General features: G+C 45.8%; 1 protein-coding gene across 1 annotated transcript in view; it reads left to right on the plus strand.

Annotated features, from left to right (window-relative positions):
• The window catches only part of plcb1l (phospholipase C beta 1-like), a 249808-nt gene that overhangs the window by 103836 nt on the left and 128387 nt on the right, over positions 1-17585 (plus strand). Inside the window, 4 exon segments of the mRNA XM_081378111.1 lie at positions 13035-13175; positions 13549-13628; positions 15152-15205; positions 15309-15384. Coding sequence (XP_081234237.1) covers positions 13035-13175; positions 13549-13628; positions 15152-15205; positions 15309-15384 — 351 coding nt within the window.

Below are 17585 nucleotides of genomic sequence, written 5' to 3' on the forward strand. Positions count from 1 at the left end.
TATATATTGAGAATAATAGAGGGCCTAACACAGATCCTTGCGGCACTCCTTAGTTTACTGGAGTTATGATCGATTTTTCTCCGTTTAAATAGACAAAATGGTAGCGGTCAGATAGGTATGATCTGAACCAGCTTAATGCTTGTCCTTGAACACCGGTATAGTTTTGTAGCCGATCTAAGAGTATTGTATGATCTATAGTATCGAACGCAGCACTAAGATCAAGTAAAACTAGTATTGAGATACAGCCTTGGTCAGAAGCTAAGAGTAAATCATTTGTGATTTTAACGAGCGCAGTTTCAGTGCTATGATGCGGCCTGAACCCAGACTGAAACTTTTCATAGGTGTCATTTTCTTGCAAGAAAGAGCCCAGTTGGGCAGACACAACTTTTTCTAATATTTTGGACATAAAAGGAAGGTTTGAAATGGGTCTATAATTTGCTAGGTTATTTGGGTCTAATTGTGGTTTCTTAATTAGTGGTTTTATAACTGCCAATTTAAATGTTCTTGGAACATGACCTAAAGATAAAGACGAGTTAATAATATTGAGGAGAGGCTCTTCCACTATAGGTAACACTTCTTTCAATAGTTTAGTTGGTATGGGATCTAATAAACATGTTGTTGTTTTAGAGGAAATGATAAATTTATTTAACTCTTTTTGTTCTATAGTTGTAAAGCACTGTAATTGTTCTTGCGGGGTGATAATCGAGGCTGAATTATAAGGCGCGATTGAAGATTGAACGTTTACAATTGTGGATCTGATGTTTTCTATTTTCTCAGTGAAAAAATTCATGAAATCATTACTACTAAACTGTAACGGAATATTTTGTTCAGGTGACGCTTGTTTATTTGTTAGTCTAGCCACGGTGTTAAATAAGAACCTAGGATTGTTTTGGTTATTTTCTATTAGTTTGCGGAGATGCTCAGCCCTGGCCGCTTTTAGGGCCTTTTTATAACGTGACATACTGTCTTTCCAAGCGATTCTAAAAACCTCTAAATTAGTTTGTTTCCATTTACGCTCTAAATTACGGGTTTCTCTCTTTAGAACACGAGTAGTATTGTTGTACCATGGTGCTTTAATTTTCTCTCTGACCTTTTTTAGTCTCATAGGTGCAACAATATCCCATTTTCCAGAGAGAACGGTGCTCATAGTGCTGGTTAGTTCGTCTAGTTCATCTGTTTGTTTAGGTTCAGGCAGCAGCTGAGACAGATCCGATAAGCAATTTGAAAAATTATCTATGGTGGATGGAAGGATTGTTCTGCCTAATCGATAACGCGGCGCAGCATGATATATTACCGGGGTACGTAATATGCAAGTTACCATGTAATGGTCAGTTACATCATCACTTTGCGGAATGATATCTATATCGGTTGGATCGGTTCCATGTGATATAATTAAATCGAGTGTATGATTAAAACGATGAGTTGGTCCGGTAACGTTTTGCTTAACCCCAAAGGAGTTTAATAAGTCTATAAACGCAGCCCCTAACGTATCATTTTGATTATCTACGTGTATGTTAAAATCTCCAACAATTAATATTTTATCGACATTGACCAATAGATCTGAGAGAAAATTTGCAAATTCTTTTAGGAAATCAGCGTAAGGCCCTGGTGGTCTATATACGGTAGCCAAGGCTAAAGATAATAGGGATGTTTTTCTATCATCTAAGAGCGTAACATTTAGTACAAGTACTTCAAATGAAATAAACTTATAACCCGTTTTCTGAGTAACATTGAGAATATCTCTATAGATAGTTGCAATACCGCCGCCACGACCAATCAGACGGGGCTCGTGCTTATAGGAGTATCCTGATGGAGTAGACTCATTTAGACCGAAATAATCATTTGGTTTAAGCCAGGTTTCAGTAAGGCAAAGTACATCTATGCTATTATCTGTGACTATTTCATTTACAATAACTGCCTTAGGTGTGAGTGATCTAATGTTTAAGAGACCTAGCTTTAGAAATTGTTTTTGTTTACTAATAGCAACATTTTCTGTTTTAATAACAATTAGATTTTTCCTAGATCCTGCAGTAGATTTATTATTTGATCGCACTAAACGAGGAATAGACACAGTTTCTATGCAATGTTCTACACTAGTATTTATATCAGTTAATTTGGTGCAGCAGAGACTATGATTTGGACTTTTGGTTACTAGTCAAAAGGTATTTAACGTTTTGGAGATGTTATCTGACAGAAGATCCGATCCGAATCTGTTTGGGTGTAAGCCATCAGCACGGTATAGCCTAGGACGCTCCCAAAACAGATTCCAATTATTTACAAAGAGCAGTTTCTGCTCATTGCACCATGACGTTAACCATTCATTTAGCGCGAATAATCTACTAAACTTGTCATGTCCTAGACGGTACGTGGGAAGCGGTCCTGACACAATGATCGTTATATCAGGCGATGTGCTGCGTACCGTATCGATCAGATTCCTGAAGTCTTTCTTCAGAACTTCCGTCTGGCGCAGCCTGATGTCGGCCCCTCCCGCGTGCAATACCAAAGTTCCGACGCGCTCGTTATCGTTCAGAATCTCGGGAACACGAGCAGCGATTTCAGAAACACGAGCACCAGGAAAGCAGTGACTGTGCACCTTATTTTTACCTGATGTAGCATGGACGTGCCGAACAATGGAATCACCGATGATCACAGCATCGCGTTCTGTTTCGCGAAGAGCGGAGAAGCGGTTTTGTGTGGATAACTCGAAAACCGGGAGGGTCGGAGAGGGTCTTGGTCTAGACCTGACTCGCGTCTTCCGCTGCGGAAATATCCAGGCTTCGTGGTGGCGTGTTGGAGCCGGGGTGAACGAGACCATGGCTGATCGCGACCTTGGCGCTCGGGACCGATGCCGAGTAACGCACGGAGTAGACGAGGTCGGAGTCAGCCGGTTAGTAACATTAATCTCTGATTTGTGAGCATCAGCGCGTGATGTTTCAAGAGCTAAACGCCGGTCTCTCAGCTCGGCCTGTCTCACTAAAAGGTCGTGGATCTGTTTCTCAACAGCTTCCAGCTCAGACTGTACCGCGTGCAGCTCAAATGTGTCCTCACCTGCACCAAAAGGTAGACTACTTGCATCTGATATATTCGCCATTTTAACAGATGGACAGTAAGTTAGCAACGACACTACCAGTGATGCTATCAATTAATACTAATTTCTGACAAGCGTCTTAGATATAATCCGTCTTTTAAGTGGTACGGGTGTAGAGTAGACGCACGATAGGTGAAAAATGTTTGTAAGTGAGTGTTGAGAAGACGCGTTCAGCCGTGATCCCCGGGAGTAACCTATAAGAGTATCCAGCGTAGAATCACTAACAGGCTTGAGACACGTCTGCTCAACAGTCCGCGTTGTAACTATGAGGTTTGAGCAGTAGTGCTTCTCAGTGAGGAAAAGTAGAAAATGTTTGTTGTAAGTAAGTTTAAAGAGTAAAATCAAGAATTATAAATCAAATCGATAGAGCTCCAAAGACAACAACGCGTTCAGACGCGACGCATGCGCATTCGACAACACTACACAAGCTCAAACTACACAAGCTCACACTAAAGCTCACACTACACAAGCGCACACTACACAAGCTCACACTACACAAGCGCACAGTACACAAGCGCACACTACACAAGCTCAAACTACACAAGCTCACACTACACAAGCTAACACTACACAAGAACACACTACACAAGCTAACGCTACACAAGAACACACTACACAAGCACACACTACACAAGCTCACACTACACAAGCTCACACTACACAAGCGCATACTACAAGGCACACACTACACAAGCGCACACTACACAAGCTCGCTACACAAGCGCACACTACACAAGCTAACACTACACAAGAACACACTACACAAGCGCACACTACAAAAGCTCAAACTACACAAGCTCACACTAAAGCTCACACTACACAAGCGCACACTACACAAGCACACTACACAAGCACACACTACACAAGCTCAAACTACACAAGCTCTCGCTACACAAGCGCACACTACACAAGCTCACACTACACAAGCGCACACTACAAAAGCTCACACTACACAGGCTCACACTACACAAGCACACTACACAAACACACACTACACAAGCGCACACTACACAAGCTAACACTACACAAGCTCAAACTACACAAGCTCACACTAAAGCTCACACTACACAAGCGCACACTACACAAGCTAACACTATACAAGTTCACACTACACAAGCTCTCACTACACAAGCACACACTACACAAGCGCACACTACACAAGCTCAAACTACACAAGCTCACACTAAAGCTCACACTACACAAGCGCACACTACACAAGCACACTACACAAGCACACACTACACAAGCTCAAACTACACAAGCTCAAACTACACAAGCTCACACTACACAAGCTAACACTACACAAGAACACACTACACAAGCTAACACTACACAAGCTCACACTACACAAGCACACTACACAAGCACACACTACACAAGCGCACAGTACACAAGCGCACACTACACAAGCGCACACAAGCTCAAACTACACAATCTCATACTAAAGCTCACACTACACAAGCTCACACTACACAAGCACATTACACAAGCACACACTACACAAGCGCACAGTACACAAGCGCACACTACACAAGCTCAAACTACACAAGCTCACACTACACAAGCTAACCCTACACAAGAACACACTACACAAGCTAACACTACACAAGAACACACTACACAAGCACACACTACACAAGCTCACACTACACAAGCTCACACTACACAAGCGCATACTACAAGGCACACACTACACAAGCGCACACTACACAAGCGCACACTACACAAGCACACACTACACGCACACTACACAAGCGCACACTACACAAGCTCACACTAAAGCTCACACTACACAAGCGCACACTACACAAGCGAACACTACACAAGCTCAAACTACACAAGCTCACACTAAAGCTCACACTAGACAAGCGCACACTACACAAGCACACTACACAAGCACACACTACACAAGCTCAAACTACACAAGCTCACACTAAAGCTCACACTACACAAGCTCACACTACACAAGCACACTACACAAGCACACACTACACAAGCGCACAGTACACAAGCGCACACTACACAAGCTCAAACTACACAAGCTCACACTACACAAGCTAACACTACACAAGCTAACACTACACAAGAACACACTACACAAGCTAACACTACACAAGAACACACTACACAAGCACACACTACACAAGCTCACACTACACAAGCTCACACTACACAAGCACACACTACACAAGCGCACACTACACAAGCTCAAACTACACAAGCTCACACTAAAGCTCACACTACACAAGCTCACACTACACAAGCACACTACACAAGCACACACTACACAAGCGCACACAAGCTCAAACTACACAATCTCATACTAAAGCTCACACTACACAAGCTCACACTACACAAGCACACTACACAAGCACACACTACACAAGCGCACAGTACACAAGCGCACACTACACAAGCTCAAACTACACAAGCTCACACTACACAAGCACACACTACACAAGCGCACACTACACAAGCTCAAACTACACAAGCTCACACTACACAAGCACACACTACACAAGCTCACACTACACAAGCTCACACTACACAAGCGCATACTACAAGGCACACACTACACAAGCGCACACTAGACAAGCTCGCTACACAAGCGCACACTACACAAGCTAACACTACACAAGAACACACTACACAAGCGTACACTACAAAAGCTCAAACTACACAAGCTCACACTACACAAGCGCATACTACAAGGCACACACTACACAAGCGCACACTAGACAAGCTCGCTACACAAGCGCACACTACACAAGCTAACACTACACAAGAACACACTACACAAGCGCACACTACAAAAGCTCAAACTACACAAGCTCACACTAAAGCTCACACTACACAAGCGCACACTACACAAGCACACTACACAAGCTCAAACTACACAAGCTCTCGCTACACAAGCGCACACTACACAAGCTAACACTACACAAGCGCACACTACACAAGCTCACACTACAAAAGCTCAAACTACACAAGCTCACACTAAAGCTCACACTACACAAGCGCACACTACACAAGCACACTACACAAGCTCAAACTACACAAGCTCTCGCTACACAAGCGCACACTACACAAGCTAACACTACACAAGCGCACACTACACAAGCTCACACTACACAAGCGCACACTACAAAAGCTCACACTACACAGGCTCACACTACACAAGCACACTACACAAACACACACTACACAAGCGCACACTACACAAGCTAACACTACACAAGCTCAAACTACACAAGCTCACACTAAAGCACACACTACACAAGCGCACACTACACAAGCTAACACTATACAAGTTCACACTACACAAGCTCTCACTACACAAGCACACACTACACAAGCGCACACTACACAAGCTCAAACTACACAAGCTCACACTACACAAGCGCATACTACAAGGCACACACTACACAAGCGCACACTAGACAAGCTCGCTACACAAGCGCACACTACACAAGCTAACACTACACAAGAACACACTACACAAGCGCAAACTACAAAAGCTCAAACTACACAAGCTCACACTAAAGCTCACACTACACAAGCGCACACTACACAAGCACACTACACAAGCTCAAACTACACAAGCTCTCGCTACACAAGTGCACACTACACAAGCTAACACTACACAAGCGCACACTACACAAGCTCACACTACAAAAGCTCAAACTACACAAGCTCACACTATAGCTCACACTACACAAGCGCACACTACACAAGCACACTACACAAGCTCAAACTACACAAGCTCTCGCTACACAAGCGCACACTACACAAGCTAACACTACACAAGCGCACACTACACAAGCTCACACTACACAAGCGCACACTACAAAAGCTCACACTACACAGGCTCACACTACACAAGCACACTACACAAACACACACTACACAAGCGCACACTACACAAGCTAACACTACACAAGCTCAAACTACACAAGCTCACACTAAAGCACACACTACACAAGCGCACACTACACAAGCTAACACTATACAAGTTCACACTACACAAGCTCTCACTACACAAGCACACACTACACAAGCGCACACTACACAAGCTCAAACTACACAAGCTCACACTAAAGCTCACACTACACAAGCGCACACTACACAAGCACACTACACAAGCTCAAACTACACAAGCTCACACTAAAGCTCACACTACACAAGCGCACACTACACAAGCGCACAGTACACAAGCGCACACTACACAAGCTCACACTACACAAGCGCACAGTACACAAGCTAACACTACACAAGAACACACTACACAAGCTCTCGCTACACAAGCGCACACTACACAAGCTAACACTACACAAGAACACACTACACAAGCGCAAACTACAAAAGCTCAAACTACACAAGCTCACACTAAAGCTCACACTACACAAGCGCACACTACACAAGCACACTACACAAGCTCAAACTACACAAGCTCTCGCTACACAAGTGCACACTACACAAGCTAACACTACACAAGCGCACACTACACAAGCTCACACTACAAAAGCTCAAACTACACAAGCTCACACTAAAGCTCACACTACACAAGCGCACACTACACAAGCACACTACACAAGCTCAAACTACACAAGCTCTCGCTACACAAGCGCACACTACACAAGCTAACACTACACAAGCGCACACTACACAAGCTCACACTACACAAGCGCACACTACAAAAGCTCACACTACACAGGCTCACACTACACAAGCACACTACACAAACACACACTACACAAGCGCACACTACACAAGCTAACACTACACAAGCTCAAACTACACAAGCTCACACTAAAGCACACACTACACAAGCGCACACTACACAAGCTAACACTATACAAGTTCACACTACACAAGCTCTCACTACACAAGCACACACTACACAAGCGCACACTACACAAGCTCAAACTACACAAGCTCACACTAAAGCTCACACTACACAAGCGCACACTACACAAGCACACTACACAAGCTCAAACTACACAAGCTCACACTAAAGCTCACACTACACAAGCGCACACTACACAAGCGCACAGTACACAAGCGCACACTACACAAGCTCACACTACACAAGCGCACAGTACACAAGCTAACACTACACAAGAACACACTACACAAGCTCTCGCTACACAAGCGCACACTACACAAGCTAACACTACACAAGAACACACTACACAAGCGCACACTACAAAAGCTCAAACTACACAAGCTCACACTAAAGCTCACACTACACAAGCGCACACTACACAAGCACACTACACAAGCTCAAACTACACAACCTCTCGCTACACAAGCGCACACTACACAAGCTAACACTACACAAGCGCACACTACACAAGCTCACACTACACAAGCGCACACTACAAAAGCTCACACTACACAGGCTCACACTACACAAGCACACTACACAAACACACCCTACACAAGCGCACACTACACAAGCTAACACTACACAAGCTCAAACTACACAAGCTCACACTAAAGCACACACTACACAAGCGCACACTACACAAGCTAACACTATACAAGTTCACACTACACAAGCTCTCACTACACAAGCACACACTACACAAGCGCACACTACACAAGCTCAAACTACACAAGCTCACACTAAAGCTCACACTACACAAGCGCACACTACACAAGCACACTACACAAGCTCAAACTACACAAGCTCACACTAAAGCTCACACTACACAAGCGCACACTACACAAGCTCACACTACACAAGCGCACAGTACACAAGCGCACACTACACAAGCTCAAACTACACAAGCTCACACTACACAAGCTAACCCTACACAAGAACACACTACACAAGCTAACACTACACAAGAACACACTACACAAGCACACACTACACAAGCTCACACTACACAAGCTCACACTACACAAGCGCATACTACAAGGCACACACTACACAAGCGCACACTACACAAGCGCACACTACACAAGCACACACTACACGCACACTACACAAGCGCACACTACACAAGCTCACACTAAAGCTCACACTGCACAAGCGCACACTACACAAGCGAACACTACACAAGCTCAAACTACACAAGCTCACACTAAAGCTCACACTACACAAGCGCACACTACACAAGCACACTACACAAGCACACACTACACAAGCTCAAACTACACAAGCTCACACTAAAGCTCACACTACACAAGCTCACACTACACAAGCACACTACACAAGCACACACTACACAAGCGCACAGTACACAAGCGCACACTACACAAGCTCAAACTACACAAGCTCACACTACACAAGCTAACACTACACAAGCTAACACTACACAAGAACACACTACACAAGCTAACACTACACAAGAACACACTACACAAGCACACACTACACAAGCTCACACTACACAAGCTCACACTACACAAGCACACACTACACAAGCGCACACTACACAAGCTCAAACTACACAAGCTCACACTAAAGCTCACACTACACAAGCTCACACTACACAAGCACACTACACAAGCACACACTACACAAGCGCACACAAGCTCAAACTACACAATCTCATACTAAAGCTCACACTACACAAGCTCACACTACACAAGCACACTACACAAGCACACACTACACAAGCGCACAGTACACAAGCGCACACTACACAAGCTCAAACTACACAAGCTCACACTACACAAGCACACACTACACAAGCGCACACTACACAAGCTCAAACTACACAAGCTCACACTACACAAGCACACACTACACAAGCTCACACTACACAAGCTCACACTACACAAGCGCATACTACAAGGCACACACTACACAAGCGCACACTAGACAAGCTCGCTACACAAGCGCACACTACACAAGCTAACACTACACAAGAACACACTACACAAGCGCACACTACAAAAGCTCAAACTACACAAGCTCACACTACACAAGCGCATACTACAAGGCACACACTACACAAGCGCACACTAGACAAGCTCGCTACACAAGCGCACACTACACAAGCTAACACTACACAAGAACACACTACACAAGCGCACACTACAAAAGCTCAAACTACACAAGCTCACACTAAAGCTCACACTACACAAGCGCACACTACACAAGCACACTACACAAGCTCAAACTACACAAGCTCTCGCTACACAAGCGCACACTACACAAGCTAACACTACACAAGCGCACACTACACAAGCTCACACTACACAAGCGCACACTACAAAAGCTCACACTACACAGGCTCACACTACACAAGCACACTACACAAACACACACTACACAAGCGCACACTACACAAGCTAACACTACACAAGCTCAAACTACACAAGCTCACACTAAAGCACACACTACACAAGCGCACACTACACAAGCTAACACTATACAAGTTCACACTACACAAGCTCTCACTACACAAGCACACACTACACAAGCGCACACTACACAAGCTCAAACTACACAAGCTCACACTAAAGCTCACACTACACAAGCGCACACTACACAAGCACACTACACAAGCTCAAACTACACAAGCTCACACTAAAGCTCACACTACACAAGCGCACACTACACAAGCTCACACTACACAAGCGCACAGTACACAAGCGCACACTACACAAGCTCAAACTACACAAGCTCACACTACACAAGCTAACACTACACAAGAACACACTACACAAGCTAACACTACACAAGAACACACTACACAAGCACACACTACACAAGCTCACACTACACAAGCTCACACTACACAAGCGCATACTACAAGGCACACACTACACAAGCGCACACTACACAAGCTCGCTACACAAGTGCACACTACACAAGAACACACTACACAAGCGCACACTACAAAAGCTCAAACTACACAAGCTCACACTACACAAGCTAACACTACACAAGAACACACTACACAAGCTAACACTACACAAGAACACACTACACAAGCACACACTACACAAGCTCACACTACACAAGCTCACACTACACAAGCGCATACTACAAGGCACACACTACACAAGCGCACACTACACAAGCTCGCTACACAAGCGCACACTACACAAGAACACACTACACAAGCGCACACTACAAAAGCTGAAACTACACAAGCTCACACTAAAGCTCACACTACACAAGCGCACACTACACAAGCACACTACACAAGCACACACTACACAAGCTCAAACTACACAAGCTCTCGCTACACAAGCGCACACTACACAAGCTAACACTACACAAGCGCACACTACACAAGCTCACACTACACAAGCGCACACTACAAAAGCTCACACTACAAAGGCTCACACTACACAAGCACACTACACAAACACACACTACACAAGCGCACACTACACAAGCTAACACTACACAAGGAGCCATTGCTTAATCTCTCAGCATTACTACTTGTCAGTAATCGGTTTCACCCATTTGTACCGCGATGCGAATATCCCTTGTGTGCTAGCTTCATTAAGCGTTAGGCTAAACCGGAACTGAGATACCGTCAACAGGAAGTATCGAGTGTCATGGCGACGCCCATTAAGACTCGCAGGAAAGTTGTGAATAATATTACCGGCCCTTTAGATTCTGGATGAGTGAGATTGTCCTGTTTTGTTATTGCAGGAGTTTCTGAAGCTCGTGTAAAGGCTCTGCCCTCTTCTGAACGGAGGCGGAGCTAAAGCTAATTTGCTTTTAAAGGGACACACACAAAAACAGCCAGTTTTTGCTCACACCCAAAATGGGGCAAATTTGACAAGATATAGTAAATGATCTGGGGGGGGATTTGAGCTGAAATTTCACAGACACATTCTGGGAACACCATACATTTATATTACATCTTGTGAAAAGGGGCATAATATGTCACCTTTAAAGAGCCGCTCATGCAAAAAATAGATGAGACAGAAACAGACAATTGGGCAGAAATACACGATGTCCATGTCTGTTCAGCAAAACTGATGGTAAATAATACAAGTGCGAAATGAACTTTAACATTTTTTCTCCTCTATAACAAATTAAGTTATGTGCAGTGAGCCCCTTTATGCCCCTCATGTTCCCTTTATAACACCTGTCCTGTGTTAAGTCAAGTCACATTCATTTTTATAGTGCTTTTAATAATATGAATTGTTTCAATGATAATAGGAAATTACAGTAACAGAGAGATTGTTTTGGCTTCACAGCAGCTCTAGAATAAAGTTAACAGTGCACACTGCTTTACAGTGTCTTAACAGTGTTAGCAGTGCTTGATGATCAGGCTTTACTGGGACGAAGGGACAGTGATCTTCCCGCCTGTGATGAATGTATGTGCGCTCCGTCCAAGCGCAGGCGCTCGGTGTGATTGAAAGTCCTTTAAATCAGCACTTTTCATTTTATTGATTACGTGTGCAGCCCGGTTCATTTTTGGATTTACAGTCAAGGGCTGCGTTTCCCGAAAGCATCGTAAACATAAGTAGATCGTAGATCCGTTGACACCAATAGACTCTATACAATCAGCTTTCTCTCTGTGCTTGTGGGAAACAGTCCAGCTCTGAGAGGAATAAATGTGAGACCCGCATCAAACACCTTCACTGCCCGTGTCTGCAGAGGCTAGTCAATCTGGACCGAAGCCAAGACTTGTCATAATCTCAGAGTCCTTGCAGACGACAGAACCCGAATCATGTAACGTATAGTAACAGTGAGATATGACAGAGAGAGTTCATCACTGTGAAACACAGACACGGCTCAGGTGTTGTGCTCACCAGTCTGGGTTCGTCACAGTGATGTTCCAACACAGAAGAAGATCATTGAGATCCACACTGGAAAACTGACCGACTGATCCGATCCAGCATTGATCTGACCGGATTTATCCCATAGGAGAGTGTTGTGTTGTGTTGTGTTGTGTTGTGTTGTGTTGTGTTGTGTTGTGTTGTGTTGTGTTGTGTGTGATGCGTGTCTGTCGTTGCTCAGGAGCCGAAGCTGCGGGAGCTGCTGGATGTGGGGACTCTGGAGGGGAAGATGGAGAACCGGACGCTCACGGTGGTCAGCGGTCAGGACATGGTCAGCATCTCCTACCACAACTTCGTGGCCTTTCATGAGGAGGTTGCCAAGGTAACGCTGCTCCAACATATATTGTAACCAGGATACGTGTGTGATCACAGCCGTCGCTTGTCTCAAAGCATCTCTTCAAAACTGTCAAACGTTCAGTGTCTCTCTTTAAAGGACACATTCCATAACTCATTTTGAAAGATATCATTTTGCTTTAGGAAGAGTTACACATGAGATTTAATCTGTAAAAAACACAGCGATGCACTATCCAACACTTACCCATCACACACTATGATCTGCAAATGTGAGCGAGGCCGATAGTTTTATGATATTTTTGATGATCTTTTGATGGTCATATTAATGCTGATCTGGTCCAAGTGGATTGAAGGCCGGTCTGCTGATGTGTGTGTGTGTGTGTGTGTGTGTGTGTGTTCAGGAGTGGGCTGAGCAGCTCTTCAGTCTGGCCTCAAACCTGCTGGCGCAGAACATGTGCAGAGAGTCCAGTCTGGAGAAGATGTGAGTGTTCTGTGATGTCAAGTCTAGTCTCCTTCATTTATACAGCGCTTTATCAATATAGAGTTTCACAGCAGCTTTACAGTGATAACAGGAGATTGCAGTAACAGAGATTGTTTAGGCTTTACAGCAGATCTAGAATAAAGTTATTGTCCAGATAAAGTTAGTTTGATTGATTCACTTCCGTTGTAAAGATCATTAGTTATTAACTTAGGGGCCGCTAACACACACCGTTCTAACAGAAAACAGAAACTTTTAATGTGTTCTGGACGTTCATTCACACACAACAGTGATTGGAGCTCGAGAGCGCAAACTTTGAAACAGGATCCAAGGTGCAAGTTCTGAAAGTTTTTGAAAAAACATTATCGTTGGCGCAGATGGCCTCGTCAGCATGCCGACATGTAGTGCCGTTGCGCTCGGGCGGCCCGAGTTCGAGTCCTGGCTTGTGGACCTTTCCCTATCCCATCCCCCGTCTCTCTCCCACCTCGCTTCCTGTCAACTCTCTACTGTCCTGTCACAATAAAAAAAAGGCAAAAATCACAAAAAAACAACAACAAAAGAAACATTATCATCTCCATGTAAGCTTCAAAAACGTGAATCTGTGAAAATGGTGACGGCGTGCTCATGCGTATTACGTGTTTAGTCTATAGTCTTGTGATCGATGAGATACTGCTACAAATTGATAACGGTCAGATAAGTGTGATTTAAACCATGCTAGTGCAATTCCACTAATGCCAACATAATGTTCAAGTCTATTTAAAAGAATGTTGTGGTTGATAGTATCAAATGCAGCACTAAGATCGAGTAACACTAATAGAGAGACACAACCACGATCGGATGATAAGAGCAAATCATTTGTGACTCTAATGAGAGCAGTCTCGGTACTATGGTACGGTCTAAATCCTGACTGGAAATCCTCACAGATATCATTTCTTTCTAAAAAGGAACATGTCATCGACACATGACACACACTTTCCACCACACGTTTCTCTCTTCACACACGAAGGTTGGCCAGCGGTAACAGTCAGGGTGTGAGAACGAAGCCTTTAGACGCTACAGTGATAAAGTCTTCCCGTGACTCTCAGGAGCGGCTCTAATGTTCACTATCATCCGTCAGTCAGCCGACAGAAGCTCACGCTGGTTGAGGATTAACTGCAGGTCACATGGTCCGGGACTGCAATCCCACGATGCCGTTTTCTCACACCGTAAATCAGGCCGCCTGTGACTTTGGCCTCGGCACACATGCGGGAAAGAGTCCGGCTGCGTTAATCATTGGCAGGAAGATGCTGATGGTTAATGAAAGCGTGTTGCACGTGACCTTTTTCTAGACACGAAACTTGTGCTTTTGACATGCTTTGATACCAACACAATGCATTCTGGGATGGGAGTGGAACAGTGTGGGAAATGCACACACACACACACACACACACACTCCCTCACACACAGACCGAGATGCAGAGACAGAAGCGTCACAGCGACACACATCTGTCCGTGTGTGTTTCATGCGTTCGTTCTGTTCTTCACAGATACACTAAACTGACGCTACAAGCGACGGCCGACGGCGGGATTCCTGTGAAAAAGTAGGTTTGTTCATCTGTGCCGTTACTGTGAACACACACGTTACACAGATTGCCAGACGCTGCTCAGCGTGTGTGTACAGATGCTGTCGTGTGTGTGTTCCAGCATCATCCGCATGATCCCTGCCGACAAACGGCGAGTGGAGAACGCTCTGGAGATCTGCGGCCTGCCGTCACAACGGGTGAGGAAAAACTCCTGCAGAACACAGGACACACACACTCCTGCAGCACACACACTCCTGCAGCACACACACTCCTGCAGAACACAGGACACACACACTCCTGCAGCACACACACTCCTGCAGCACACACACTCCTGCAGAACACAGGACACACACACTCCTGCAGAACACAGGACACACACACTCCTGCAGAACGCAGGACACACACACTCCTGCAGAACACAGGACACACACTCCTGCAGAACACAGGACACACACTCTCCTGCAGAACACAGGACACACACTCTCCTGCAGAACACAGGACACACACTCCTGCAGAACACAGGACACACACACTCCTGCAGAACACAGGACACACACACTCCTGCAGAACACAGGACACACACACTCCTGCAGAACACAGGACACACACACTCCTGCAGAACACAGGACACACTCTCCTGCAGAACACAGGACACACTCTCCTGCAGAACACAGGACACACACTCTCCTGCAGAACACAGGACACACACACTCCTGCAGAACACAGGACACACACTCCTGCAGAACACACACTCCTGCAGAACACAGGACACACACACTCCTGCAGAACACAGGACACACTCTCCTGCAGAACACAGGACACACACTCTCCTGCAGAACACAGGACACACTCTCCTGCAGAACACAGGACACACACTCTCCTGCAGAACACAGGACACACACACTCCTGCAGAACACAGGACACACTCTCCTGCAGAACACACACTCCTGCAGAACACAGGACACACACACTCCTGCAGCACACACACTCCTGCAGAACACAGGACACACACACTCCTGCAGAACACAGGACACACACACTCCTGCAGCACACACACTCCTGCAGCACACACACTCCTGCAGAACACAGGACACACACACTCCTGCAGAACACAGGACACACACACTCCTGCAGAACGCAGGACACACACACTCCTGCAGAACACAGGACACACTCTCCTGCAGAACACAGGACACACACTCCTGCAGAACACAGGACACACACTCTCCTGCAGAACACAGGACACACACTCTCCTGCAGAACACAGGACACACACTCCTGCAGAACACAGGACACACACACTCCTGCAGAACACAGGACACACACTCCTGCAGAACACAGGACACACACACTCCTGCAGAACACAGGACACACACACTCCTGCAGAACACAGGACACACACTCCTGCAGAACACAGGACACACTCTCCTGCAGAACACAGGACACACACTCCTGCAGAACACAGGACACACACTCTCCTGCAGAACACAGGACACACACACTCCTGCAGAACACAGGACACACACTCCTGCAGAACACAGGACACACACACTCCTGCAGAACACAGGACACACACACTCCTGCAGAACACAGGACACACACTCCTGCAGAACACAGGACACACACACTCCTGCAGAACACACACTCCTGCAGAACACAGGACACACACTCTCCTGCAGAACACAGGACACACTCTCCTGCAGAACACAGGACACACACTCTCCTGCAGAACACAGGACACACACACTCCTGCAGAACACACACTCCTGCAGAACACAGGACACACACTCTCCTGCAGAACACAAGACACACTCTCCTGCAGAACGCAGGACACACACACTCCTGCAGAACACAGGACACACACTCCTGCAGAACACAGGACACACACACTCCTGCAGAACACAGGACACACACACTCCTGCAGAACACAGGACACACACACTCCTGCAGAACACAGGACACACACACTCCTGCAGAACACAGGACACACACACTCCTGCAGAACACAGGACACACACACTCCTGCAGCACACACACTCCTGCAGCACACACACTCCTGCAGAACACAGGACACACACACTCCTGCAGAACACAGGACACACACACTCCTGCAGAACGCAGGACACACACACTCCTGCAGAACACAGGACACACTCTCCTGCAGAACACAGGACACACACTCCTGCAGAACACAGGACACACACTCTCCTGCAGAACACAGGACACACACACTCCTGCAGAACACAGGACACACACTCCTGCAGAACACAGGACACACACACTCCTGCAGAACACAGGACACACACACTCCTGCAGAACACAGGACACACACTCCTGCAGAACACAGGACACACACACTCCTGCAGAACACACACTCCTGCAGAACACAGGACACACA

Source organism: Scardinius erythrophthalmus, assembly GCF_964197995.2.
Source record: "Scardinius erythrophthalmus genome assembly, chromosome: 11".
NCBI lineage: Eukaryota > Metazoa > Chordata > Actinopteri > Cypriniformes > Leuciscidae > Scardinius > Scardinius erythrophthalmus.